A 25,521-nucleotide genomic window follows, 5' to 3' on the forward strand; every position below is an offset into this window, starting at 1 on the left:
ACACACACACACACACACACACACACACACACACACACACACGGCAGCTTTTGTCGTCTATAGAAAACTGAGGAGGTCATTATTCATCTCTTTACCCCACTGCTACTGTCATTAATATAATGAATATATAGAGTTAATATATTTCATATGTTGTTGATCACTTTGTTTAGGTATGTTTGATGTGAGTGTTTCCAGGAGGATGGTGGGAACGTTGCTCCATGTGGTGAAGATGACCTCACGAAGAAAGACATCCACGGTCTGGAACTGATCTTTGTTTCTGTAAACATCCCTTTCCATCCATCCCCAAACGTTCTCAACACGCAGGAAGAGACCGAGTTCACAAGCGGCGGGCATTGTGAACTGCAGCGTTGTCCTGTAGAAAGACCATCATTCCCACACAGACGAGGGCCCTCAGGGAATGGATGCCCGCTGCAACATCTCCACACAGCCGGCTGTGGGTTACGGTTAGGGGTTAGGGACTTTAGGGTTAGGGGTTAGGGACTTAAGGGTTAGGGGTTAGGGATTTAAGGGTTAGGGTTAGGATTTAGGGGTTAGGGACTTTTAGGGGTTAGGGACTTTAGGGTTAGGGGTTAGGGACTTTAGGGTTAGGGGTTAGGGACTTTAGGGTTAGGGGTTAGGGACTTTAGGGTTAGGGGTTAGGGACTTAAGGGTTAGGGGTTAGGGACTTTAGGGGTTAGGGACTTTAGGGTTAGGGGTTAGGGACTTTAGGGGTTAGGGACTTTAGGGTTAGGGGTTAGGGACTTTAGGGGTTAGGGACTTTAGGGTTAGGGGTTAGGGACTTTAGGGGTTAGGGACTTTAGGGTTAGGGGTGGACGTCCCTCCACAACCTGAAGCTCCATTGTTCCATTGAAGAAAAAAGCAGCCAGATCATGATGGAGCCTCCTCCACTGTGCTGCATAGGAAACATCTCCAGTGGATCTCCTTTTAATGCCAGTAACATTCAAATGTTTCTCATCAGAGAATAAAACTTTCTTCCACCGTTCAGTGTCCATGTTTGGTTCTTGTAAAGTTCAACCAGCAGGTTTGTGGCGTGGGAGGAGGCGTGGTTTTCTGTTCTTTAAGCCCTTCTGTCACAGACGCCGTCTGATGGTTATCGGGCTACAGTCAGCATCAGTAAGGGTCGAGGACCGGTCTGTGTGTTCACGGACCCCCGTTGGATCCTCCGGCTCAGCGCAGGTGAAATGTTTTTGGGTCTAGCTCTCAACTTTCTGTCCAGATCTTTGTGCAGATTTGGACTTTTTAATCTCCGGTGTTAAACTTTAGCTGAACAGACTGTTAAACTTTAAATTTAGTTTTCAATAAATGTATAAAGACTCTTTTGTTTTATTTTGAAGTTCTTCTTACAACCTGGTTGCACCAGCACACAATGTGGGTACTTCCTCAGGAGTGTAGATGGATTCATATTATTTATATTTATTGTAGCCATGAGACAACCATGTGTATCTTATTGTTATTGTTTATAAATTGTTATCATTATTCTATTATTATTAATAATAACTATTAATATGATTTATTTTGTCATTTTAAAGATTTTATTAAGTCAATTCAGTGTTCCTTCTATTGATTTGTTTGTTACTTTAGTTGTTTTATTTTTGTTTGTTTTTATTTACAATCCATGATCGATCAGATTTTATTTTGTAGATTAATTAATTAGTGGGGGTGCTTCCGGTCCGGTCTGACTGTGGTACCGGATCCTCCGCAGTGGCACCCACTTTACTGTAACCTTCATATCAATCAGCGATCAATAATCCTATCAATAACAGTATCGATCAGCTGACTCACCTCCCGAGCGATCTGGTTGAGAGCATCGTCCTCGGCCGTCACTTTCTCCCGGTTCGGGATCCTCTTCCTGCCCGGTCCCTGAGTCCCCATCGTCCAGCAGATTTTTACCGGCAGCCGAATGATCCACAAGGGTCTCCTGTAGTCCGGATCAGACAGACCCGGTCCCCAGAGCCCGGAATCACAATAAAAATCCGGCTTGTGTTTAAAATCTGTGTTTTTCTGACGCGGTTCGGCGGTCACCTTCTCTCCGGTTAGATCCTGCAGTCTCCGCGGTTCGGGACCGGATTACTGGGCCGAATGCTGCACCGGGGGCTCCTGTAGTCCAGAAGAGCCGCACTCGGTGTGGAGAGTCGGAGAATATGAAACTGATCAGTTTGAGGCGATAATATCGATATTTCCAGAAGCGGCTCGGCGGCCGCAGGACGTCCGCAGCGGCTGCGGCCGAGCTTACGTTACCCCGCTGCCGAACGTCACAACCGGAAACCGTTCAGAATCACCGGTTACTGTTACTGTCGCCTGCGTTCACATCCCTCAGTGAGCGTCGGTAATGCGGCCCGGTAAACCCGTTAATCTGCCACCGTCAACAGCCGCCGCCAAAGTTTACTGCCCGTTCCCTCCGGAGACCCTGAAGGCCACACGGGGCTGATGCAGGGCCCTGAACGCACCGCCGAGACACGCTCCGCAGTGGGGCCGAGGAGGAAGGAGGCTTTTATTGTGGAGGGGCGGATCTGCTCTGTCAGAGCAGAAACATTCAGATACACACCGGAAGTCTCTGTTTTCAAAATAAAACCTGACGATTATCAGCTGCTTTTTTGATAATCAATACTGATATCAATACTAATCATCAAAATATGTATATTTCATATTAACAATAATGATTATTAATGATAATAATAAATAAAGAACAATAATGATTGCTTAAAGGTTAAAATATTAGACATAATGAAAATCAAATATAATAGTATGTATCACTGAGAAGAAAACAAATATATATTATAAAACCAATAAAGTAAATATACAATAATAAGCAGATGTTTAAAACACTCAGAATTATTAGAATAATAACAATTTAAAATAATCAAACTATATTTATGTTTTGATTGATTTGATTCTGTTATTTAAATGTTGAATTGACTCAATCATAAACTCATCAATAATCAATTATTATCAATCATTATCGATCATTGATAACGTTTGTTTCTCTTCTAGTATGAAACTACTCATACGGGCTTTTATTTTGAAGGTTACCACGGAAGTCGTTTATTTGAGTTAGTTTGACTGAATACTGCATCCGGTCACCAGTTTCAAAATAAAAGAAGGATCCAGACTCAATCAGTCTTTTATTGATTGTTTATTGATCAGAAAGCCGAACACCGACACAAATATCAACATCATCAATACAGTATTTCCTTTCATCTATAATCAATACATCCATCACTTATCATCATCAAAACAGTATTCCCTTTCATCAATAATCAATACATCCATCAAACTAAACGTTTTTATTCTTCTAAACGTCAATATTACCAATACTGATCAATAACATCCTCTTTACGATCAGCAGTCGATCAATAGATTTTTCTCTTGTTATCCTGGAATTCATTGATATCATTGTGTAAATATATTGATCCTATCAGACCTGATCAGAAATGCTGAAAACATGAAACAAATCAATTATTTCTGTTAAAAAGCTGATCATTTAAATTCTACGGAAGCTCAAAGCTGCCAAGATTACATCGATTTAAAAGTTTGTAAAATATTTGAAGACTCAGATTTTTCACATTTATAATTCTGATTATTCAGTTTATTAATTAATGAACTTTTTTACAGAAACCAGAAACCTTTTTTAACTGTAATTAAACTAAATTAATGTTCTTTATTTGTTTTATCTAAAAAAAAAAGGTTGTAGATTTTAATTATTTCTTGAAAATCTTTACTTTGAATTCTAAATTGTTTTATTTTATTTATATTCTATTTTATTTTTGGATTTTTATCTTTTATTTTATCTTTTAATTTTTTATGGACGTTTTTCAGTTTTCTATTTGTAAACATTTTTATTTTTTGTGTCTTTTGAAGGACGAGAGAATATTTATATTAAATAATAATAATAATAATAATAATAATAAAGGAATTCATTTTAGAGCCAAAAAGGAAAAAGAAGATTAATGTTGAATTCACACATTTTTCACTCTTTAATCTGAATTAGTATTTTTGTAGTTTTATTAACTTTAATCTTAAAGTGTGAATGACAACAACAACAACAACAACAAGCTTTGTGTTGCTCTCAGCTGGTTCCAGCAGGTTTAGTACATGTTGTTTGATTTCCACTGAGCTCCGTTTGTGTTTTCTGTCAAGAACAACAACAACAACAACAACAACAACAACAACAACAACACAGTCAGTTTACTGTTCATATATCTGTAAACATATTTGTATTTTGAACCCTCTGATAAATAAAAACAATGATTGTCTCAACATATTGTTTACATTTATTACAGTGACAATAAAAAGTGTTTCTTACTGCAGAACTCTTGTGTTGATTTTTTCCTCTGATGAGCTCCAGAAACCTGTTTTTATTCAAAGAAACTTTTTTAAAAACTAATAAAATAAGAGACATAGTCACATCTTAAGTTAGCTAATGTTAGCAAAACACTAGCTAACTAGTCAGCTAATTTACATAGATCGTTAGCTAGTTAGGCAGCTAATTATCTAGCTAATGTTTGATGCAGATTAGCTAGCTCGTTAACAGAAGTTCTAAAAGGGGCGGGGCTTAGAGTCAATTATATTCAATATACTTAAAAATATTTAATTTAATATATATTTACAGTTAATCTTTTTTATGAGATACAAATTTTTTATTTACCAGATTACATAATTATAACTTCTTACAGTTCAACACATAAAGTTCCATATAAATGTTCTGTAGTTTTAAATAGTTTTAAATAAAGAAAATTAAGATTATTTTCTAATAATTATTGACAGTAATATTGATCATGTTGTAATCAATTTAATATATTTAACAATCTGACCTTCTTCTTCGATCCTACAGCGTTCAGAGCAGCAATCTTACTCTCAATATCCGACACCTGCAGAGAAAACCATAATCAATACATCAATATCACAACATCCCATAATTCATTATTATTCCTGATGGAAGAATTCTGTGAAACTGTTTTCTCATTGAATGTTATCGATATGCTAACTAGCTAACTAATTTATTAATAATAATAATAAATAAATGATTAGCGAACTGTTGACGGTTATTTTATTATTATGATTATAATTTGTTGTATTTATAAGATTCTCTGAATGTGGTAACTGTACAGGTGGACTTCATACAGGTGTGTGTCTCCGCCCACCTCGCTCTCGGCGCTCTGGACTCTGGCGGCGGTCAGCGCCACCACGTCCTCCAGCTCCGACAGCTCCGAGTCCGTCGTCCCTCCGAAACGGTTCTTGGCGCTCTGCTCGAGTCGCCGCAGCTTCGTCTCCAGTTCGTACGACTGACCGGCTGCAATGTACACCTGGACAGGTAACATGACAGACACACCTGTGTCAGCTGAGAGGGCGCTAACACACCTAAACAACAACAACAACAACAACAACAATAATATCAACAACAGGGCTGCGTATGACTGTAAAACAGTGACGGTGAAATCCACTAATGATCATCAGCTGATTGTAAAAAGTATCTTAAAGGGAAATGATCATGTGATCAATATTTTATTATTATCAGTTTTTGTTCTTTGAATTTAATATGATAATTAAGAGGTTGAACAACCATAAACACATCACTGAGAACTGGATTTCACGTCAACCCTTTTCTAAATGAAAACTCCTGCTGGACCTGGACCCGGACCTGGACCCGGACCTGGACCCGGACCTGGACCCGGACCCAGTTTGTGTTACAGATACCCAGCCCTGTTGGTGAGACTGCAGCCAGGGAGAGTAAAGCCAGTCCAGACATTTGTATCATGCGTCAGACGCGGCGGGAGGATTCTGCTTAGTTTGACCTTTGGACAAAAAGAAGTTAGGGGGAAACGAGCAGTTCATGATTGAAGCTTACATTTTCCTCAAGTTCCCTGAAAGCATCATCTGCTTGCTTAACGTCAGTGCCTACTAAGTGGGATCTGTCGACCGGCTCTGAGAGGCCGTACTCGACCATTGCGTTTTCTGTGGCATTAATGGTTCTCAGGACCTCAGTGGTGAGGTCACAGAGGGCAGCAGCAGTTGATCTCTGAAAGCCATGTAGAGGGACAGATGTTAGCAGCTGGAAAACAACACCTGATCCTGGAGCAGCTACCGGCCTGGAGCCACAAACACAGCTCACTTTGGTAGTGATGATACTTCATTACTCATATCATCACTACCAAATATATTCAGTCTGATCGTGGCCAATGTTGGACTGATCAGAACAGGATACAGGTTCTAACGAGAACCATCAGGAACCTAAACTCCCTCCGAGTCCACACTATGAATCATAACAACGGCTTTAACTGCTCCTGTCTTCGATGATTAATAAACACCACTGAAGAAGAAGTCTGCAGGTGTCTGGATCCAGGCAGGTAGCTGCTGACATTTACACAAGCTGCTGTGCTGACCTCTGAAGGTTGTTAACTGACGCAGTCTGTTAGTGAGCAGGAGGTCAGTCTGTTTCCTTTCTGCAGAAGAACTAATCTTTATAAAAGAGCAGATTAAACACATTCTTTGATTTATTCTTGTTCTTAAAGCTTCTAAATGTAAAGTTAACCGAATATTGTTTCCAAACCAACAATGAGAGCAGCTCAACTCGCACTACGTGACCTCTGCTGTCATGGCGGTGGCCAAAACGCCAAACTCAAGGCTTCAGAACAATTCTCTACAAACCGATGAGTGATGTCACACTTGGTTGTAACCCCAGCTTAGTTTAGCTACAGTTAGCTAGAAAGCAACCGTTAGCATTGTACCGCTACATCATTTATTGTTGGCTAAAATCAACACCGTTTGTCAGAATACATCAGTCAGTATCATGGATAGCTGGGGAAGCTAACGTTAGCCAACCAACATATCCCCTCAGATAGTATTTTGCTAGCAATAATGTTAGTGAGCAAGCAAGCTAATGTTAGCCAGCTAGCTGCAACCCAATGCTGAATCATGCTATCCGCTATCCGCTATCCGTTATCCGTTATCCGCCCCACAACGCCAGCTGGCAAAGTAACAAACAACAAACCAGCCACATCAGCCCTGTGAGTCTGGAGGAAGCTAGCTGACAGTATTTCACTATGTTAGCAACCAAGCTAACGTTATCCAGCTAACAGCTCAATCAGATCCACTAGCTTAGCAGTAATGTTAGCTTTGACTTTGGACTCTGTGTTGGACTCTGTGTTGGACTCTGTGTTGTGGACTCTGTGTTGTGGACTCTGTGTTGGACTCTGTGTTGGACTCTGTGTTGTGGACTCTGTGTTGTGGACTCTGTGTTGTGGACTCTGTGTTGGACTCTGTGTTGGACTCTGTGTTTTGGACTCTCGTGTTGTGGACTCTGTGTTGGACTCTGTGTTGTGGACTCTGTGTTGTGGACTCTGTGTTGTGGACTCTGTGTTGTGGACTCTGTGTTGGACTCTGTGTTGTGGACTCTGTGTTGGACTCTGTGTGGTGGACTCTGTGTGTTGGACTCTGTGTTGTGGACTCTGTGTTGGACTCTGTGTTGCCCACTGTTGGCACTCGGGAGCATAAAGGTCACAACCTTTGACCCTCATCCCTACATAGAGACACATAGAGATCAGTCCACAGGCAGCAGAGGAACAAAGCTATGCTACAACCCGTTTACTGATCAATACACTGATCAATAATCTGATTATTATAGAGACACATAGAAATCAGATTTATATTCCACTGTATTATAACCCTGTCTTTGGGGATAAGCTGAGCCATGCTGTGGGAGGACTCTTTACTACATTCACCACAAATGGGATCCTGGACATTTACAAAACGTCCTGGTCTGAATGAATGTATTGATTATTGATTAGTTCATTAATGTGGCTCTATGAAGACAATAACTGGTGTGAATGAGATCTTAGATCCATCTTGCACTCTATGAGGTAAATGTGAGTTGTTTCAGAAACCTCCAGGTTCCCATTTGCTGTAAACTGTCCTGAGCTTGAACCCAGAAAAGGTCCGGTTGTACGTCCCGACCTCCTCCCTACCTTCTGGGCCTCTGTAGGCATCTCGTCGCTGGATGAGCTCAGTTCTTTGTCCTTCAGAGAGTCCAGAGTGGCCGAGGGGCCACCCCTGACGCCAGCCGGACCTTTACCCACAGAGAAGGGCTTCTTCCCGGCCTCGTCGTCTGACGACAGGCCCTTATCACTCAGGTTCCCCGCCAGCTCACTCAGCTTCCTCCTCAGCTTCTCCTCCTCATTCTGACCCGATGGAGCCGATGTCTGCAGGAAGATAGGAAATACATTTATGGATGAATCAATGAAGAATTTCAAAATAACCAAACCATAACAGTCCGGTCTACAAACATCCGCCTCACCTCGTCAGCTGGTGTCATCTTCTCCTCCAGGCGGCTCAGCAGACTCTCGATGGCAAACATGCGTTTGTTCAGCTCGTTCATCTGAGCAGGAAAAGAGAAAATGAGGAGCAGAAGAACAGTTCCAGTTATCGGTAGAAGATCCAGTTTCTGTTCTGTATGGGTTATAAAACAGATGGACTATTACGGGCGGGGCTTGTCCAAGGTTCTCCTGCGAGGACGCTCTGCTGTTGCGGCGGCGGTGGGGGGGCTGTTGGTACATGGGGGGGTATCTCGGGTAATCTTCCTCATCAGAGGTGTCGACGTACTGCTGCCGAGCCACCGAGGAGCTGATCTTAGATAGAGAGCGAGTCCGGACCATCCTGCTCTCTCCGTAGTCATCTGACAACATACAGGTACACACAGGTAAATACACACAGGTAAATACACCCAGGTACATACAGGTAAATACACACAGGTAAATACACACAGGTAAATACACACAGGTACACACAGGTAAATACATACAGGAACACACAGGAACACACAGGTAAATACACACACTACACACAGGTAAATACACACAGGTACACACAGGTAAATACACTCAGGTACACACAGGTAAATACACACAGTACACACAGGTAAATACATACACAGTACGTACTGTGTTTATTGTGTGTACTGTGTGTAGTACAGTGTGTGTACTGTGTGTAGTACAGTGTGTATAGTGTGTAGTACTGTGTGTACTGTGTGTAGTACTGTGTAGTACAGTGTGTACTGTGTGTAGTACTGTGTGTATTGTGTGTAGTACTGTGTGTACTGTGTGTACTGTGTATAGTACTGTGTGGTGTACTGTGTGTACTGTGTGTAGTACAGTGTGTAGTACTGTGTATGTACTGTGTGTAGTACAGTGTGTACTGTGTGTAGTACTGTGTGTATTGTGTGTAGTACTGTGTGTACTGTGTGTAGTACTGTGTGTATTGTGTGTAGTACTGTGTGTACTGTGTGTAGTACTGTGTGTAGTGTGTGTAGTACTGTGTGTATTGTGTGTAGTACTGTGTGTACTGTGTGTAGTACTGTGTAGTACAGTGTGTACTGTGTGTAGTACTGTGTATACTGTGTGTAGTACTGTGTGTACTGTGTGTAGTACTGTGTATAGTGTGTGTAGTACTGTGTAGTACAGTGTGTACTGTGTGTAGTACAGTGTGTACTGTGTGTAGTACTGTGTGTACTGTGTGTAGTACTGTGTGTAGTACTGTGTATAGTACTGTGTGTAGTACAGTGTGTAGTACTGTGTGTACTGTGTGTAGTACTGTGTGTATTGTGTGTAGTACTGTGTGTACTGTGTGTACTGTGTGCAGTACAGTGTGTACTGTGTGTAGTACTGTGTAGTACAGTGTGTACTGTGTGTACTGTGTGTATTCAATTCAATTCAATTCAATTTTATTTGTATAGCGCCAATTCATAACAGAAGTTATCTCAGGACACTTTTCAAATAGAGCAGGTCTAGACCGAACTCTTTAACATTAATTACAGAGACCCAACAGTACCACCATGAGCAAGCACTTGGCGACAAGGGCAAGGGAAAAACTGCCTGTTAAAAGGCAGAAACCTAGGACAGATCCTCCGGCTCTAGGTGGGTGGTCGTCTGTCTCGACCAGTTGGGGTGAGAGAGAGAGAGAGAGAGAGAGAGAGAGAGAGAGAGAGAGAGCGACAGACAGACAGACAGGTGCACAGCAACAACAGTATTGGCAATGGCAGTCAAGCAGGACCATGGCAGGAGGCTCCACCAGGATCCATGAGAACCTGCGAGACGAGAAAGCACAAGAACTCCGGGGAAGAAGTGAAGTTAGTAACATGCATTAAAGGGACATGAATGAGTGCAGAAAGAGAGAGGAAGAGAGTAGCTCAGTGCACCATGGGAAATCCCCCGATAGTCTAGGCCTATAGCAGCATAACTAAGGGATGGTTCAGGACTCACCTGATCCAGCCCTAACTATAAGCTTTATCAAAGAGGAATGTCTTAAGCCTACTCTTGAATGTGGTGAGGGTGTCTGCCTCCCGAACCACAACTGGAAGCTGGTTCCACAGGAGAGGAGCTTGGTAACTGAAGGCTCTGGCTCCTGTTCTACTTTTAGAGACTATAGGAACCACAAGTAGCCCAGCATTCAGAGAACGTAGTGTTCTAGTGGGGTAATAGGGTACTATGAGCTCTTTAAGATATGAAGGGGCCTGACCATGAAGAGCTTTATAGGTGAGGAGGAGTATTTTAAATTCAATTCTACATTTTATAGGGAGCCAATGCAGAGTAGCTAGTACAGGAGAGATGTGATCTCTTTTTCTAGTTCCTGTCAGTACTCGTGCTGCAGCGTTCTGAATTAATTGGAGCGTTTTAATGGACTTATTGGGGCAACCTGATAATAAAGAGTTGCAGTAATCCAGCCTTGAAGTAACAAATGCATGGATTAGTTTTTCTGCATCTGTCTGTGATAGTATGTGTCTAATTTTTCTAATATTACGTAAATGAAAGAAGGCAGTCCTAGAGGTCTGCTTTATGTGGGAGTTAAATGACAAATCCTGATCAAAGATAACTCCAAGATTCCTGACAGTGGTGCTAGAGGCCAAGTTAATGCCATCTAGAGTCACTATATCTTTAGACAATGAGTCTCTAAGGTTTTTGGGGCCAAGAACAAGAATTTCGTTTTTTTCTGAGTTTAACATCAGAAAATTGCAGGTCATCCAGGATTTTATGTCCTTAAGACATGTTTGTAATTTAGATAATTGATTAATTTCATTGGGTTTGATTGATAGATATAACTGCGTATCATCTGCATAACAGTGAAAGTTAATGGAGTGATTCCTAATAATGTTGCCTAAAGGGAGCATATATAAAGTAAATAGTATTGGTCCAAGTACAGAACCTTGTGGAACTCCATGACTAACTTTAGTATTTATGGAGGATTCATCGTTAACATGTACAAACTGAGTACGATCTGATAAGTATGACTTAAACCAGGTTAGGGCAGTTCCTTTAATGCCAATTTGATGCTCAAGTCTCTGTAAAAGAATATCATGGTCAATGGTGTCAAATGCAGCACTAAGATCTAATAATACAAGTACAGAGACAAGTCCATTGTCAGAAGCAGTCAGAAGGTCATTATTAACTTTAACCAGAGCTGTCTCTGTGCTATGATGAACTCTAAATCCTGACTGAAAATCCTCAAATAAACTATTGTTATGTAGAAAGTCACACAACTCTTTGGCGACTACTTTCTCCAGAATCTTAGAGAGGAACGGGAGGTTAGAAATCGGTCTATAGTTGGCTAAAACCCCTGGGTCAAGAGTAGACTTTTTAAGAAGGGGTTTAATTACAGCTACTTTAAAGGACTGTGGTACATATCCTGATAATAAAGAAAGATTAATCATATCCAGTAAAGAAGTGCCAATTAAGGGAACAACTTCTTTAAGCAGCCTAGTTGGGATCGGGTCTAACAGACAGGTTGATGGCTTCGATGAAGAAATGATTGAAGTTAACTGATGAAGATCGATAGCAGAAAAACAGTCTAAATATACATCTAAGTTTACATTGACAGAAGTCCCTGAACTTGGAGAGCCACTGATAACTGTTGATGGCAGTTGGTGATTAATTTTTTCTCTAATAGTAATAATTTTATTATAGAAGAAGCTCATGAAGTCATTGCTACTTAAGTTTATGGGGATATGTGGCTCGATAGAGCTGTGACTCTCTGTCAGCCTGGCTACAGTGCTGAAGAGGAACCTAGGGTTGTTCTTATTTTCTTCTATTAGTGCTGAGTAATAGGCTCCTCTGGCATTACGGAGGGCCTTTCTATAAATCTTAAGATCATCTTGCCAATTTGAGCGATATTCTGATAATTTGGAAGAGCGCCATTTCCTTTCAGATTTCCTAGCTATTTGCTTTAACTGGCGGGTTTGGTGGTTATACCAAGGTGCTAGTCTCCTATGTTTTAATAATTTCCTTTTTATAGGAGCGATAGAGTCTAATGTTGATCGTAGTGAGCCTGTAGCACTATCGACAAGATTATCAATTTCAGAGGGACTAAAGTTGTTATAGGACTCTGTTAAATTCAGACATGGCATTGAATTAAACACTGAAGGAATCTCCTCCTTAAATTTAGCTACAGCACTGTCAGATAGACATCTGCTGTAGGAAGTTTTGCCTAATGGCTTATAATCTAATAGTATGAATTCAAAAGTTATTAAATAATGGTCAGATAGGAAAGGATTATGTGGGAACACTATTAAATGTTCAATATCAATGCCATATGATAAAACAAGGTCAAGAGTGTGATTAAAACAATGAGTTGGTTTATTTACACTCTGACAGAAGCCAATTGAGTCTATTAATGATATAAATGCATTACTAAGGCTGTCATTGTCAACATCCACATGAATATTAAAATCACCTACAATAATTACTTTATCTGATTTAAGGACTAAGCTTGATAGAAACTCTGAAAATTCAGATATAAAATTAGAGTACGGTCCAGGAGCGCGGTACACTATAACAAATAGAACTGGCTGCAGTGTTTTCCAGTTTGGGTGAGAAAGACTAAGAACAAGGCTTTCAAATGAATTATAATTTAGTTTAGGTTTAGGGTCCATTAAAACGCTCGAATCATATATAGCTGCCACTCCACCTCCTCGGCCAGTGCCTCGAGGAATGTGAGTATTAATATGACTGGGGGGGGTGGATTCATTTAGGCTAACATACTCCTCGTGGGACAACCAGGTCTCAGTAAGACAAAGTAAATCAATATCATAATCTGATATTAATTCATTCACTAAAACAGCTTTAGAGGACAGAGACCTGATATTTAACAGTCCACATTTCATTCTCTTATTTTGTGCTACTGAGGAGTTGGTTTTAATTTTTATTAGATTTTTATGTTGAACTCCTCTTGTTTTTATTTCTTTAAATAGTTTAGGTGGTCGGGGGACAGACACAGTCTCTATGGGGGTTTGGGTGGGTGACTGTTCTAAAGAAAGAGCAGAGAAGTGTGTAAGACAGCAGCTCTGCTTCCTGGTCCTAACTCTGGACTGTCAGGTTTTAGAAATAAACTTCGCCATATTTCTAGATAAGAGAGCCGCTCCATCCAAAGTGGGATGGATGCCGTCTCTCCTAATCAGACCAGGTTTTCCCCAAAAAGGCTTCCAGTTATCAATGAAGCCCACATCGTTTGCTGGACACCACCTCGACAGCCAGCGGTGGAATGACGACATGCGGCTATACATGTCATCACTGGTCACATTGGGCAGGGGTCCAGAGAAAACTACGGTGTCCGACATTGTCTTAGCATAGTTACACACCGACTCCACATTAATCTTAGTGACCTCCGATTGGCGTAAACGGGTGTCGTTACCGCCGACGTGGATAACAATCTTACTGTATTTACGTTTATCTTTAGCCAGCAGTTTTAAATTTGATTCAATGTCGCCCGCTCTGGCCCCAGGGATACATTTAACTATGGCCGCTGGCTTCACTAACTTCACGTTTCTGACTATGGAGCTGCCAATAATCAGAGTTGGTTCCTCAGCGGGTGTATCGCTGAGTGGGGAAAATGTATTAGAAACATGAAGGGGTTGGTGGTGACCTGTGGGCTTCGCCGTTCTAGTCTTCCTTCGCTCAGTCACCCAGCCTCCCTGTCTTCCCGGCTGCTCGGGAACTACCGGGGGAACTACCGGAGGAACTACCGGGGAACTACCGGAGGAACTACCGGGGGATCTACCGGAGGAACTACCGGGGGATCTACCGGGGGAACTACCGGAGGAACTACCGGGGGATCTACAGAGCTAACAGAAGCTACCTTCGGTCGGACCGCACCGGCTACCGGGGGCTGGCTAACTATAGCGGCTAAAGATATCTCCGTGGTGCGGTGCCGTTCCTCTAACTCACTAAGCCTCGCCTCCAGCGCAGTAAATAAACTACATTTAATACAGGTACCATTATCTTTAAAGGAGGCAGAGGAATAACTGAACATCTGACACACTGAGCAGGACAGAGGAGAGGGAGAGGGAGAAGCCATAGCTAACTGCTAATGCTAATGAAACTAGAGTGTATGAAAAACTTTGAAAGTAGTGAAAAGTCCCTAAAAGAGGGAGAAACTCCGAGTGTTTAAGTAGAACTAGTCTACGTTTAAATGTTAAGCGGGTAAATAACCGCTGTAACGAGTAAAACTAATTTATATTTAGCGTTCACTGACAGAGCTACAGCACCAAACAGTGTACACAGAGCAGGAAGTAAACCGGAAGTGAGTCAGTACGCTTACCGTAGCACGTCCGTTAAAAAACTCAGTGGAGTTCATCACTGCATTCAGCTTGACTCACGGAACAGTGTAGTACTGTGTAGTACAGTGTAGTACAGTGTGTAGTACTGTGTGTAGTGCTGTGTGTAGTACTGTGTGTATTGTGTGTAGTACTGTGTGTAGTAGTGTGTGTACTGTGTGTACTGTGTGTAGTACCGTGTAGTACAGTGTGTACTGTGTGTGTACTGTGTGTAGTACTGTGTAGTACAGTGTGTAGTACTGTGTGTAGTACAGTGTGTAGTACTGTGTGTAGTGCTGTGTGTAGTACTGTGTGTACTGTGTGTAGCACTGTGTGTACTGTGTGTAGTACAGTGTGTACTGTGTGTAGTACTGTGTGTACTGTGTGTACTGTACCAGGTCTCATGGCGTATCGGTCCAGACTCTTCCTGCGGTTCACTCGGTGGTTGTACATATCGTAGTCCACATCGTTCCTGTGAGCTCGATCCTCCTGCATCTGCTGCACATCACACATTATTATTAATACATTAATACATTATCAATACATTATCAATACATTATCAATACGTTATTAATACGTTATTAATACATTATCAATACATTATCAATATGTTATCCATAATTAATAAATATTTTATACATTATCACATAATATGAATACATTAATATATTATCAATACGTTATCAATACATTATCAATACATCAATACATTATCAATACATTATCAATATGTTATCCATAATTAATAAATATTTTATACATTATCACATAATATGAATACATTAATATATTATCAATACGTTATCAATACATTATCAATGCACTATCAATACATTAATGAATCATTAATACATTATCAATACAGTTATATATTCAAGATTGTACTTTAGGTGCTGTGTACTTTAGGTGCTGTGTACTTTAGCTGTTGTACTTTAGCGGTTGTACTTTAGGTGCTGTGTACTTTAGGTGTTGTGTACTTTAGGTGCTGTGTACTTTAGGTGCTGTGTACTTTAGGTGCTGTGTACTTTAGGTGCTGTGTACTTTAGGTGCTGTGTACTTTAGCGGTTGTACTTTAGGTGTTGTACTTTAGGTGCTGTGTACTTTAAGTGTTGTGTACTTTAGGTGTTGTGTACTTTAGGTGCTGTGTACTTTAGGTGCTGTGTACTTTAGGTGTTGTGTACTTTAGGTGCTGTGTACTTTAGGTGCTGTGTACTTTAGGTGCTGTGTACTTTAGGTGCTGTGTACTTTAGGTGTTGTGTACTTTAGGTGTTGTGTACTTTAGGTGCTGTGTACTTTAGGTGTTGTGTACTTTAGGTGCTGTGTACTTTAGGTGTTGTGTACTTCAGGTGTTGTACTTTAGGTGCTGTGTACTTTAGGTGTTGTGTACTTTAGGTGCTGTGTGCTTTAGGTGTTGTGTACTTTAGGTGTTGTGTACTTTAGGTGCTGTGTACTTTAGGTGTTGTGTACTTTAGGTGCTGTGTACTTTAGGTGCTGTGTACTTTAGGTGCTGTGTACTTTAGGTGTTGCACTTTAGGTGTTGTACTTTAGGTGCTGTGTACTTTAGGTGTTGTTCTTTAGGTGTTGTACTTTAGGTGCTGTGTACTTTAGGTGCTGTGTACTTTAGGTGCTGTGTACTTTAGGTGCTGTGTACTTTAGGTGTTGTGTACTTTAGGTGCTGTGTACTTTAGGTGCTGTGTACTTTAGGTGTTGTACTTTAGGTGCTGTGTACTTTAGGTGCTGTGTACTTTAGGTGTTGTGTACTTTAGGTGCTGTGTGCTTTAGGTGTTGTGTACTTTAGGTGCTGTGTACTTTAGGTGTTGTACTTTAGGTGTTGTGTACTTTAGGTGCTGTTTACTTTAGGTGTTGTACTTTAGGTGCTGTGTACTTTAGGTGTTGTGTACTTTAGGTGCTGTGTACTTTAGGTGCTGTGTACTTTAGGTGTTGTGTACTTTAGGTGCTGTGTACTTTAGGTGCTGTGTACTTTAGGTGCTGTGTACTTTAGGTGCTGTGTACTTTAGGTGTTGTGTACTTTAGGTGTTGTACTTTAGGTGTTGTGTACTTTAGGTGCTGTGTACTTTAGGTGCTGTGTACTTTAGGTGCTGTGTACTTTAGGTGTTGTGTACTTTAGGTGCTGTGTACTTTAGGTGTTGTGTACTTCAGGTGTTGTACTTTAGGTGCTGTGTACTTTAGGTGTTGTGTACTTTAGGTGCTGTGTGCTTTAGGTGTTGTGTACTTTAGGTGTTGTGTACTTTAGGTGCTGTGTACTTTAGGTGCTGTGTACTTTAGGTGCTGTGTACTTTAGGTGCTGTGTACTTTAGGTGTTGCACTTTAGGTGTTGTACTTTAGGTGCTGTGTACTTTAGGTGTTGTTCTTTAGGTGTTGTACTTTAGGTGCTGTGTACTTTAGGTGCTGTGTACTTTAGGTGCTGTGTACTTTAGGTGTTGTGTACTTTAGGTGCTGTGTACTTTAGGTGCTGTGTACTTTAGGTGTTGTGACTTTAGGTGCTGTGTACTTTAGGTGCTGTGTGCTTTAGGTGTTGTGTACTTTAGGTGCTGTGTAATTTAGGTGTTGTACTTTAGGTGCTGTGTACTTTAGGTGTTGTGTACTTTAGGTGTTCTACTTTAGGTGTTGTACTGTAGGTGTTGTACTGTCGGTGCTGTGTACTTTAGGTGTTGTGTACTTTAGGTGCTGTGTACTTTAGGTGCTGTGTACTTTAGGTGTTGTGTACTTTAGGTGTTGTGTACTTTAAGTGTTGTGTACTTTAGGTGCTGTGTACTTTAGGTGTTGTACTTTAGGTGCTGTGTACTTTAGGTGCTGTGTACTTTAGGTGCTGTGTACTTTAGGTGTTGTGTACTTTAGGTGTTGTGTACTTTAGGTGTTGTGTACTTTAAGTGTTGTGTACTTTAGGTGCTGTGTACTTTAGGTGTTGTGTACTTTAGGTGCTGTGAACTTTAGGTGCTGTGTACTTTAGGTGCTGTGTACTTTAGGTGTTGTACTTTAGGTGTTGTGTACTTTAGGTGCTGTGAACTTTAGGTGCTGTGTACTTTAGGTGTTGTACTTTAGGTGTTGTGTACTTTAGGTGTTGTGTACTTTAAGTGTTTTGTACTTTAGGTGTTGTGTACTTTAGGTGCTGTGTACTTTAGGTGCTGTGTACTTTAGGTGTTGTGTACTTTAGGTGCTGTGAACTTTAGGTGTTGTGTACTTTAGGTGCTGTGTACTTTAGGTGCTGTGTACTTTAGGTGTTGACTTTAGGTGTTGTACTTTAGGTGCTGTGTACTTTAGGTGTTGACTTTAGGTGTTGTACTTTAGGTGCTGTGTACTTTAGGTGTTGACTTTAGGTGTTGTACTTAAGGTGTTGTGTACTTTAGGTGTTGTGTACTTCAGGTGCTGTGTATTTAGGTGCTGTGTACTTTAGGTGTTGTGTACTTTAGGTGTTGTGTACTTCAGGTGCTGTGTATTTAGGTGCTGTGTACTTTAGGTGTTGTGTATTTAGGTGCTGTGTACTATAGCTACCTGTACAGACGGTCGACGTGAATGAGGGAAATATTCCTCAGGGTCGAAGTCCAGAGGATGAACCGACAGCAGACGTTTACTCTTCCTCATCTTAAGGAAAAGAAGAAATGACAAGTTTTAAATCTGCAGGTTTGAAACCCAGTTACCACGTTTGTATTTCCACGTTACCACTTTGTAGCGCTGAGCGTCGGCCTCTCCATGGTCGTCCTCGGCCCCGTTGTACACATCTACGAAGACAGGTTGGCATTAAAACACACTTTCAGAAGGTTTTAAGTTCGGACAGTTCAAACCCTCCTGATAAATATGGAGATTAATTATTGTCTCTAAAGTTTAAAAGATGTTTCAATATAATTTTTTGCTGTTAAACAGCTGATAATGCCTCTTTTTGTGACTTTAGTTCCATTCACTTTGTTCATTTTAATGTAACCTAATGTCTGTGTGTGCCGCCGTATACGTTGACCGAGAAGAGTTTCAGCAGAGACTCACGGCTGCGGACGTCCGGCATACTCTGAGTGTCGTCATCGCGGCCACCTGAAGAAGAAACAGGAAGTAACGTAGATAAATAATAAAAAGGAATTTTTATCTTAGCACAGGTGATGGCATACTCACCGTCTCCGTTCAGCCTCTTGTACAGTGACCTCATCACCTTGGCGCTGCCGAAGCGTTTGAAGCGGTTTCTCACGTTGTCGTGGTACCAACCGACAGTACCTATCTTCACCACTCTGCAGATCCACACAACAGACACCGTGATCTGAACAGGTGGAGCACTGAAACCTCCGAGCTAACACCTGATCAAATATTACCTCCAAGCAAACAATGTAAAGCTTTACATTTTACAACGGACAAACCAAACTCTGTTAATGTCAGCTGTTTCCTGCCCCTTCCCTGTGGGGGCGTGGCATCGTTGTCCCTCCTCTGGTCCTGATTCTCAACCTGCACACCTGAAGCCACTCTGCTAGTCAACCCTGGTTCTTCACCTGCTTTCAGGCGATCTATCATCCTTCACCTCCCTCTGTCAGCGCCCTCTGGATCTCTTCCACCACAACAATTACACCAAACAATAACTGTCTCGAACATTCAGATTGGTTGTGTGTCTGCTCCTGAGGTCCTCCCTGTTGTTCTTAACAAACACTGGCTTCATTCCCAGGTCATCAGATACAGTTAAGTACAATCTGAAACTTTACCACTAGATGGCACTAAATCCTACACACTGGAGCTTTAACTGGGTCATGGAAGTTTTGTGCTTGTAGTTATTGTAATATATCTCTAATATATCTTCGAGTTGATACTAATGAGGTGTCAGTAACGAGGTAAATGTTACTAAAAGTAAAATGTTTCCAACCTGTTTCTACTTTAATGAATAACCAACAGATTTCTTTATCTTAAGTTTCTGTCTGCAGAAGACTTTTCCTCTGATGTCTGCAGCTTCTCTGCCTCATTCATTTGAGCTATTAGCTATTAGCTAACTGCTGCTGAAAGACTGGGACCTGAAGCCTCCAGTTGGGCTTTAAGGTCGTCTCCATGTTGGTGTTTAGCAGCCAGCGGAGGTCACGTACTGCAAGTTGAGCTGCTCTCATTGGCTGCTCTTGGTTTGGAAACAATGGCGGCTCTCCTGCTCACACAGGATCTGGTATTCCAGATAAACAGTAAAATGTGTTTGTGAACAGATTTGAGGAGAGACATAGTCAACAACAGAATCTGGATCTATATCTGATCAGCACTGTTTGACAGTTTGATCTGAGTTTGGTGTGTTGAGCTGGACGGACTCACTGAGAATGAGCTGTCAATCACAAGGTAGCCCCGCCCTAAAGCATACCCTGCTTTATGGTCTGTTTTACTCTAAATGGGACCATCAGTTACTAAATGAACATCATGCTGTATGGAAGAAGACTGAAACTAGAGACTGAGACCAGAAACTCATCAGGAAACCTCTCCATAAGACTGAATGATATGGGTTTTTATTGCAACCAATGCAGCTACTCTAGTGCAGACGGAGAATACAGAGCTGGAAATGAGCAGAACAGGTCGACTTTAACTAATAGTAGATGGCTAACATGTCAGCATACAGAGTGATGGTTGGCTCCATTGTGGATTTGATTGGACACAAAATGACTGCATCATCACATATTGTCACTGAGTTAACGAGCAGTCTCACCACAGATGTGACCACAAGTTCCTCACCTGCGCTGTCAGGACCCACATCTGCCGGTGGGTGTCTCACCTGGTCATGCGGCAGTTGTCACACACCCAGCCGTGCTCCTTCTTGTTGTAGCGGCTGCAGGACTTGCAGGTGTACATGCGGCAGTCCAGACACTGACGCTTACTGTTGACCAGGAACTTGAAGGGCTGCAGGCAGCGGATGCAGAGCGAGTCAGACAGCTGACTCTGAGAGCCCAGCAGCTCTCGCTTCGTATCCTCCTTCTCGATTTTAGTCTTCAGGTCGCTGCAAAACAGGAGGACAGAGGATGGTACTGTATCAGAGTCAAAGGTTTTTCTCTTTTCAGAGTGTACTGGTACCAGAAGTTTCATGCTTAAATATGTACATGAGGCATTATCTCATTAAAATATGCTCATTTCCAGAAATAAATAGAGATAAAGCAACATTAAACTTTCATATCAGAGTCAAGGTTTTTCTCTTTTCAGAGTTTATCTAACACTAACTTTAGCTGAAATCTACAGATGCAAACAGACAACGTGAAGTAAAATAAACACTAAAAGTGTATTTGGGCTGTTTTCTGTCCACTAGTAGAAAGAAGACGTGTTATGGAAGCAAAATTGGCCAAAATTTCACAACTGATGGGAGCATAAAGAAAGCGGATTTGGCCTGTAGTATACAATCTTATATTAATACTCCTATTGACTCCTATTCAAACAGCAGTGTGTCAGTAAACAGATGGTGAAGCAGCTGAACATCTTGTGAAAGAGAGTTTGTTCTCATGTGACAGAATCATTAAAGCTCAACGACCACCTCGAGGGAAACTCTCCCAACCACAGTGGATCTATTGTCATTCAGTACCACATACATTCACACCACATTTACATGCTCACACTGCTGCAGGGACCAGTCACATTCCTCTCAACGCCACCAAATTGTCTCCTCTAAGGGTCAAAGATCTGAGCTTCACACTTTATTTCATGAGTTCAGCTAACATCAAGTCATTGTTTCGTCTAAAGAAATCTGAAATAGTGAAGAGCGGTTCTCTGTGCCAGAAAATACATTCCTGCCTGAGCTGGACATAAATGTATAAAAGTCCTGATATTTTTCTACAAAGAACTAAATGCTTTCTATCTCCACACAGGATTATAAATAATATAATATATATTAATATATCACATCATGGTCTGGGTGAATACTGGATTGTGATTGGCTGCAGGGTATCCATTAAGTTCTGACCCAGTGAAACTGCTCTTAATCAATTAAATAAACTGAAAACAAAATGTGAATATCTCATAAATTCGACCAAGACATTGAACTGTGACCATCACACAGCGATCTGATTGTAGTAATAATAACCCTCTAACCCTAACGTTAGAATAATAAAACAATAATAGGCTAAATGAAGACTGAACATAACAACATGTGATGTGTGATTGCTCACAGAAATCACACAATTATTGGACTCACTAAAAGTTATGAAATAAAGTTAATATTAATAATATCATTATTGTTACTATTATATGAATCAAATAAACCGTACAGACCTCTGACCTGTTTCTACAGCACTGACCTCTGATCTGTATTATTATCAAACAGGATGCACAGAAGACAACAACCCTCCCTGACAATGGGTCATGAATCAGGAAACTGTGCTAAGATAAACTGAGGAATATGGTTTCATTTGGTTCAACTTCCTGCTTGGATTGAGGTGAGATTTTGGATGATATTGTGATTTTTAAAATGCATGGTGCTGTACAGAAGGAAGAATGAGTCGGATCCTCTTCAGTAGCCTCATTTCTCATTGATCGGCTCCATATGAAAACAACATTAACTCTAACGAACATTAACTCTAACTAACCGACACTAACATCACTAACGAACATTAACTCTAACAAACATTAACTCTAACTAACCAACACTAACGAACATTAACACTAACCAACACAAGCTTTATGAAAGCTGTATGATACTGAGGTCAAACTAAAATATGTGCCTGAGCTAAACACATCGTGTGTGAATTAGATTAAAATGTTTGTGGGAACTCTAAATGTCATAATCAGATAATCAGAGGAGCTTCCAGCCGGCACAGAGGAGTTATTGATTCATTCAGACTGAAGCTGCACTTTGTCCTTCAACCATGTGCTTGTTGATTATCAGTTATTAGTGACTGATTCTGACTCCTCTGTGAATATATATTCACAATGTATTTCCTGTCTGTCTCTCTGAGCGTGTCTCTGAATGTGTTTGCCCCCGGGGCTGATGGGAGTTGGAGTCTTCAGTGGGGACACAAAGCGTCTTTGTGAGCTTCCTGTTTTCTCCAGCAGACTGTTGTCCGTGTGACCGAGTGGTGATCGACTGAAACAACAACGATGTCTTTCACCATCACATTCCTCGACAGTCACATGAACGATTCAAACACTCAGAGACTCAAACTGCTGACGGACGAACGAGGTTCAGTACACACAGAAACCTGGACAGGTGAGCAGCTGAAGATGCTCCAACAAACTTCTGTCGACTTCACTTAATCAATATTAACACAAAGGAATCGATAGTTTAGTTCAGTGATCGTCAGATCATATCTATCGTATATGAACATATACTGTATATATGTCTGTATAAGCCTTTATACGTAACTAACATTGTAATGTTTGTATAAATAATAACAACATAAATAGTTATTTACGGTATGAATTAACATTTTTAGTTCATTGTCCAAAATATTTGTAAATTAATTCATTATTTAAAATGTTTTTATGACACAGATATTAGTGACATCATAAAATCAACTTTTTACCAAAACACATAAAGCTTTCATAAAAGTTTCTATTTTTTGTTCATTTTGGTGTCAATATCTGAGTTTCACACCTGGTTTGAATAACACAAACTAATAAGAATAAAAAGAATAAATAATATAATAATAAATATATTTTTTTCTCTGAATGGTAAATGGTAAATGGACCTGTACTTGTATAGCACCTTTCTAGTTTTCCGACTACTCAAAGCGCTTTTACACTACATGGCACATTCGCCCTTTCACACACATTCACTCAGTGATGGTAAAGCCCATAAAACAGAAACTAACTCATTCATACACATTCACACACCGATGCACGGCATCGGGAGCAATTCAGGGTTAAGTATCTTGCTCAAGGATGCTTCAGCGTGTGGCACCAGGAGCTGGGGATCGAACCAACAACCTTCCAATTAGGGGACAACCCGATCTGCCTCTGCACCACAGCCCCCCGAAGGTGGAGGTAATGATGGATGGATGGATGGATGGATGGATGGATGGATGGATGGATGGATGGATGGATGGATGGATGGATGGATGGATGGATGGATGGATGGATGGAAGATAAATGATGGATGATGGATGATGGATGTTCAGTACGTACCCGATTCTCTCCTCTTCTTTCTTTCGGAGGTTAAAGTCTCGTTGAATCACCTCCCAGACGTGTTTGGCCTCTTCGTCCGTCAGACGGGATAAATCCAGTTTTCTCTCCATGATGCTGAAATTATAAAAATACACCAAAGTTAAAGCTGATTTCATCCATCACATTGAGAGTGTTAATACCAACTCGTGGGGTTCCTCAGGGTTCTGTTGTTGGTTCTTTATAGTTTCAATATTCATGCTAATATGTGATAATGTGAAAAATATCATCGTAATGTTGTAATGAAAACACTTTCAGAAAACATTGTAATATAAAAGAATTGTAATATTTCAAATATAACGTGTCTATATAACTCCAAATGATACTTTACAGTACACAACCTTTTCCTTAAAATCACCAGAGGCAACTTCAGTCTAATGTCAGATTATTATCCTTGTGTCACTGAAAGAGGTCCTGGTTATACATTAAGCAGAAGCAAAGCATCAATCAAACAGTAACAATAGTCTTTAGTGGAGTTCCTCAGGGTTCTATTCTTGGTCCTTTATATTTTTCAGTTTACATTTTAGTATGAAACAAGCTCATTTCTGTGTCTGACCATCAGACCTCTGTTTCCTCCAGCTCCTCCCACTGAAACACCAGAGCAGGGTCAGAGGTTTAGGGTCAGTTTTACATGAACTGGAAAAAGGCCTGTAACTCTTGGGAACCTGTCTTCTGACAGCTCTTTAGGAATTCATGTAGTTATTTTTTAGTGTTAAAAGTTGTTGAATATCATTAGATCTGTAGTTTAAACATGTAGAAACTTCACTCAGGTTAAAGTCTCATTAAACTCCATTTAAACTATAAGAAAAGTGTATTTTTAAAAGCTTAATCCGTTTAAACTTTGGTTGCAGTGATTTCTTTGTTGCTGTTTTTAAGTTGCAGTTTGTCACCACACCCAGAAACATGTTACACAACCGAAGATTTCACTCTGACCCTCTCAGATATTTATTACATTCAACTTCTTTAATATCTGACTGGATTTTAAAATTAAACAGATTAATACGTTCCTGATGTGTTCTGTCTTTTCTTTATATAGATTCCTACTGATCAAATTAATTTATTGATTATTGACTGAAGTAACTGAAACAATTTAAAACAAGTAAAGAACAAATGTATGAAAATAAAGATTTAAAGTTGTTCAATAATTCAATAACATCTTTAGTTTTAATAAGACTGTGATTGAGGAGAAAATAAAGACTCACCGTGTTTCTGTGTGTTCCAGCTGCTGAATGATGAAACATCTGAGTTTAAACTGAGAGAATCAGCTGATCACATGACACGTCCTCATGACAACCACACACACACAGAGAGAGAGAGAGAGAGAGAGAGAGAGAGAGAAAATGTGACAATTAAGTCATAACATTTAGAAAATAAAGGAAAGATTGAGATAAAGTCATCATTTAATATGTTTTATATTTAAAGAAGAAGAAAGAAAGAGTGGTCAGACACTGCCTCCGCTGTGAGGAGGAAGAACGTGAGGAAAATCACTGAGATGAAGTTTTAACTAAATAAAATGTTTAATATTATAAAATGAGGGACTGATTATTCCTTCACCTTCATGTAACTCACCTTCATCTTCATCAGTGGGATGATACTACCCCCTGCTGGACTGGAAGAATTCAACACACACTTTCATAAAGATTTCGGTTCCAAATGTAAAGAAAGACAAGAAATTCATTAATATGTTTCTATGACAGCCTCCACTCTGCTTTCTGCTGGACAACAGCGTCCACAAACTTTTGTCCACATACTGTCTGTTTGAGCTGAATGATGTCAGTAGTCCTGAGCTGAGAAAGACAATAAACACCCACAGTAACATTGAGCTT

General features: G+C 40.6%; 3 protein-coding genes and 2 long non-coding RNA genes across 17 annotated transcripts in view; 2 read left to right on the forward strand and 3 right to left on the reverse strand.

Annotated features, from left to right (window-relative positions):
- Window positions 1–2,487, reverse strand: part of lrrfip1b (leucine rich repeat (in FLII) interacting protein 1b) — a 31,107-nt gene extending 28,620 nt beyond the window's left edge. Inside the window, exon 1 of the mRNA XM_051428174.1 lies at window positions 1,804–2,487. Coding sequence (XP_051284134.1) covers window positions 1,804–1,893 — 90 coding nt within the window. The 5' untranslated portion in view covers window positions 1,894–2,487. The remainder of the gene's footprint in view (window positions 1–1,803) is intronic.
- A 651-nt stretch (window positions 2,488–3,138) lies between these two features.
- Window positions 3,139–25,186, reverse strand: mlpha (melanophilin a). 4 transcript variants are annotated; one of them, XM_051428177.1, is made up of 16 exons: window positions 24,898–24,920; window positions 23,660–23,773; window positions 20,328–20,549; window positions 18,716–18,828; window positions 18,593–18,637; window positions 18,275–18,333; window positions 18,107–18,196; window positions 14,989–15,088; window positions 8,496–8,689; window positions 8,312–8,392; window positions 7,983–8,216; window positions 5,867–6,037; window positions 5,163–5,324; window positions 4,833–4,889; window positions 4,325–4,370; window positions 3,139–4,150 (listed from the first exon to the last, which is right to left on the reverse strand). In XM_051428177.1, the coding sequence occupies exons 2-16, from the start codon at window positions 23,767–23,769 to the stop codon at window positions 4,107–4,109; spliced, it is 1,728 nt and encodes a 575-aa protein (XP_051284137.1). In that variant the 5' UTR covers window positions 23,770–23,773; window positions 24,898–24,920; the 3' UTR covers window positions 3,139–4,106. The 4 variants fall into 4 exon arrangements, with proteins under 4 accessions (XP_051284137.1, XP_051284136.1, XP_051284135.1 ...); XM_051428176.1 differs by having other exon boundaries at window positions 14,989–15,091; XM_051428175.1 differs by having other exon boundaries at window positions 14,989–15,091; window positions 18,593–18,828; window positions 24,898–25,186.
- LOC127378867 (endoglucanase-like) lies at window positions 6,050–7,971 on the reverse strand. The gene is made up of 2 exons (XM_051428190.1): window positions 7,461–7,971; window positions 6,050–7,430 (listed from the first exon to the last, which is right to left on the reverse strand). Exons 1-2 carry the CDS (start codon window positions 7,551–7,553, stop codon window positions 7,083–7,085), a joined length of 441 nt encoding a protein of 146 aa, XP_051284150.1. The 5' UTR covers window positions 7,554–7,971; the 3' UTR covers window positions 6,050–7,082.
- On the forward strand, window positions 15,646–18,113 carry LOC127378869 (uncharacterized). 9 transcript variants are annotated; one of them, XR_007888203.1, is made up of 6 exons: window positions 15,646–15,811; window positions 15,876–16,017; window positions 16,050–16,343; window positions 16,376–17,063; window positions 17,219–17,516; window positions 17,705–18,113. It is a non-coding gene; the product is annotated as an uncharacterized LOC127378869 (long non-coding RNA). The 9 variants fall into 9 exon arrangements; XR_007888200.1 differs by having other exon boundaries at window positions 16,050–17,079; window positions 17,279–17,516; XR_007888205.1 differs by having other exon boundaries at window positions 16,050–17,079; window positions 17,453–17,516.
- Window positions 18,822–23,204, forward strand: LOC127378871 (uncharacterized). Of its 2 annotated transcripts, none has more exons than XR_007888209.1 (2): window positions 18,822–19,266; window positions 21,861–23,204. It is a non-coding gene; the product is annotated as an uncharacterized LOC127378871 (long non-coding RNA). The 2 variants fall into 2 exon arrangements; XR_007888208.1 differs by lacking the exon at window positions 18,822–19,266 and adding an exon at window positions 20,454–20,574.
- Window positions 25,187–25,521: the final 335 nt, after the last annotated feature.

The sequence above is a fragment of the Dicentrarchus labrax genome, unplaced genomic scaffold (assembly GCF_905237075.1).
Source record: "Dicentrarchus labrax unplaced genomic scaffold, dlabrax2021, whole genome shotgun sequence".
Classification (NCBI taxonomy): domain Eukaryota; kingdom Metazoa; phylum Chordata; class Actinopteri; family Moronidae; genus Dicentrarchus; species Dicentrarchus labrax.

Coding starts and splice junctions, on each gene's coding strand:
- LOC127378867 (XM_051428190.1), bottom strand. CDS start 7,553: ATGTGTCTCTATGTAGGGATGAGGGTCAAAGGTTGTGACCTTTATGCT. Junction 7,431..7,460: donor AGAGTCCAACACAGAGTCCA/CAACACAGAGTC, acceptor ACAGAGTCCACC/ACACAGAGTCCAACACAGAG.
- mlpha (XM_051428175.1), bottom strand. CDS start 23,769: ATGGAGAGAAAACTGGATTTATCCCGTCTGACGGACGAAGAGGCCAAA. Junction 18,197..18,274: donor ACGCTCAGCGCTACAAAGTG/GTAACGTGGAAA, acceptor CTTTTCCTTAAG/ATGAGGAAGAGTAAACGTCT. Junction 15,092..18,106: donor CACGTCGACCGTCTGTACAG/GTAGCTATAGTA, acceptor TGTGATGTGCAG/CAGATGCAGGAGGATCGAGC.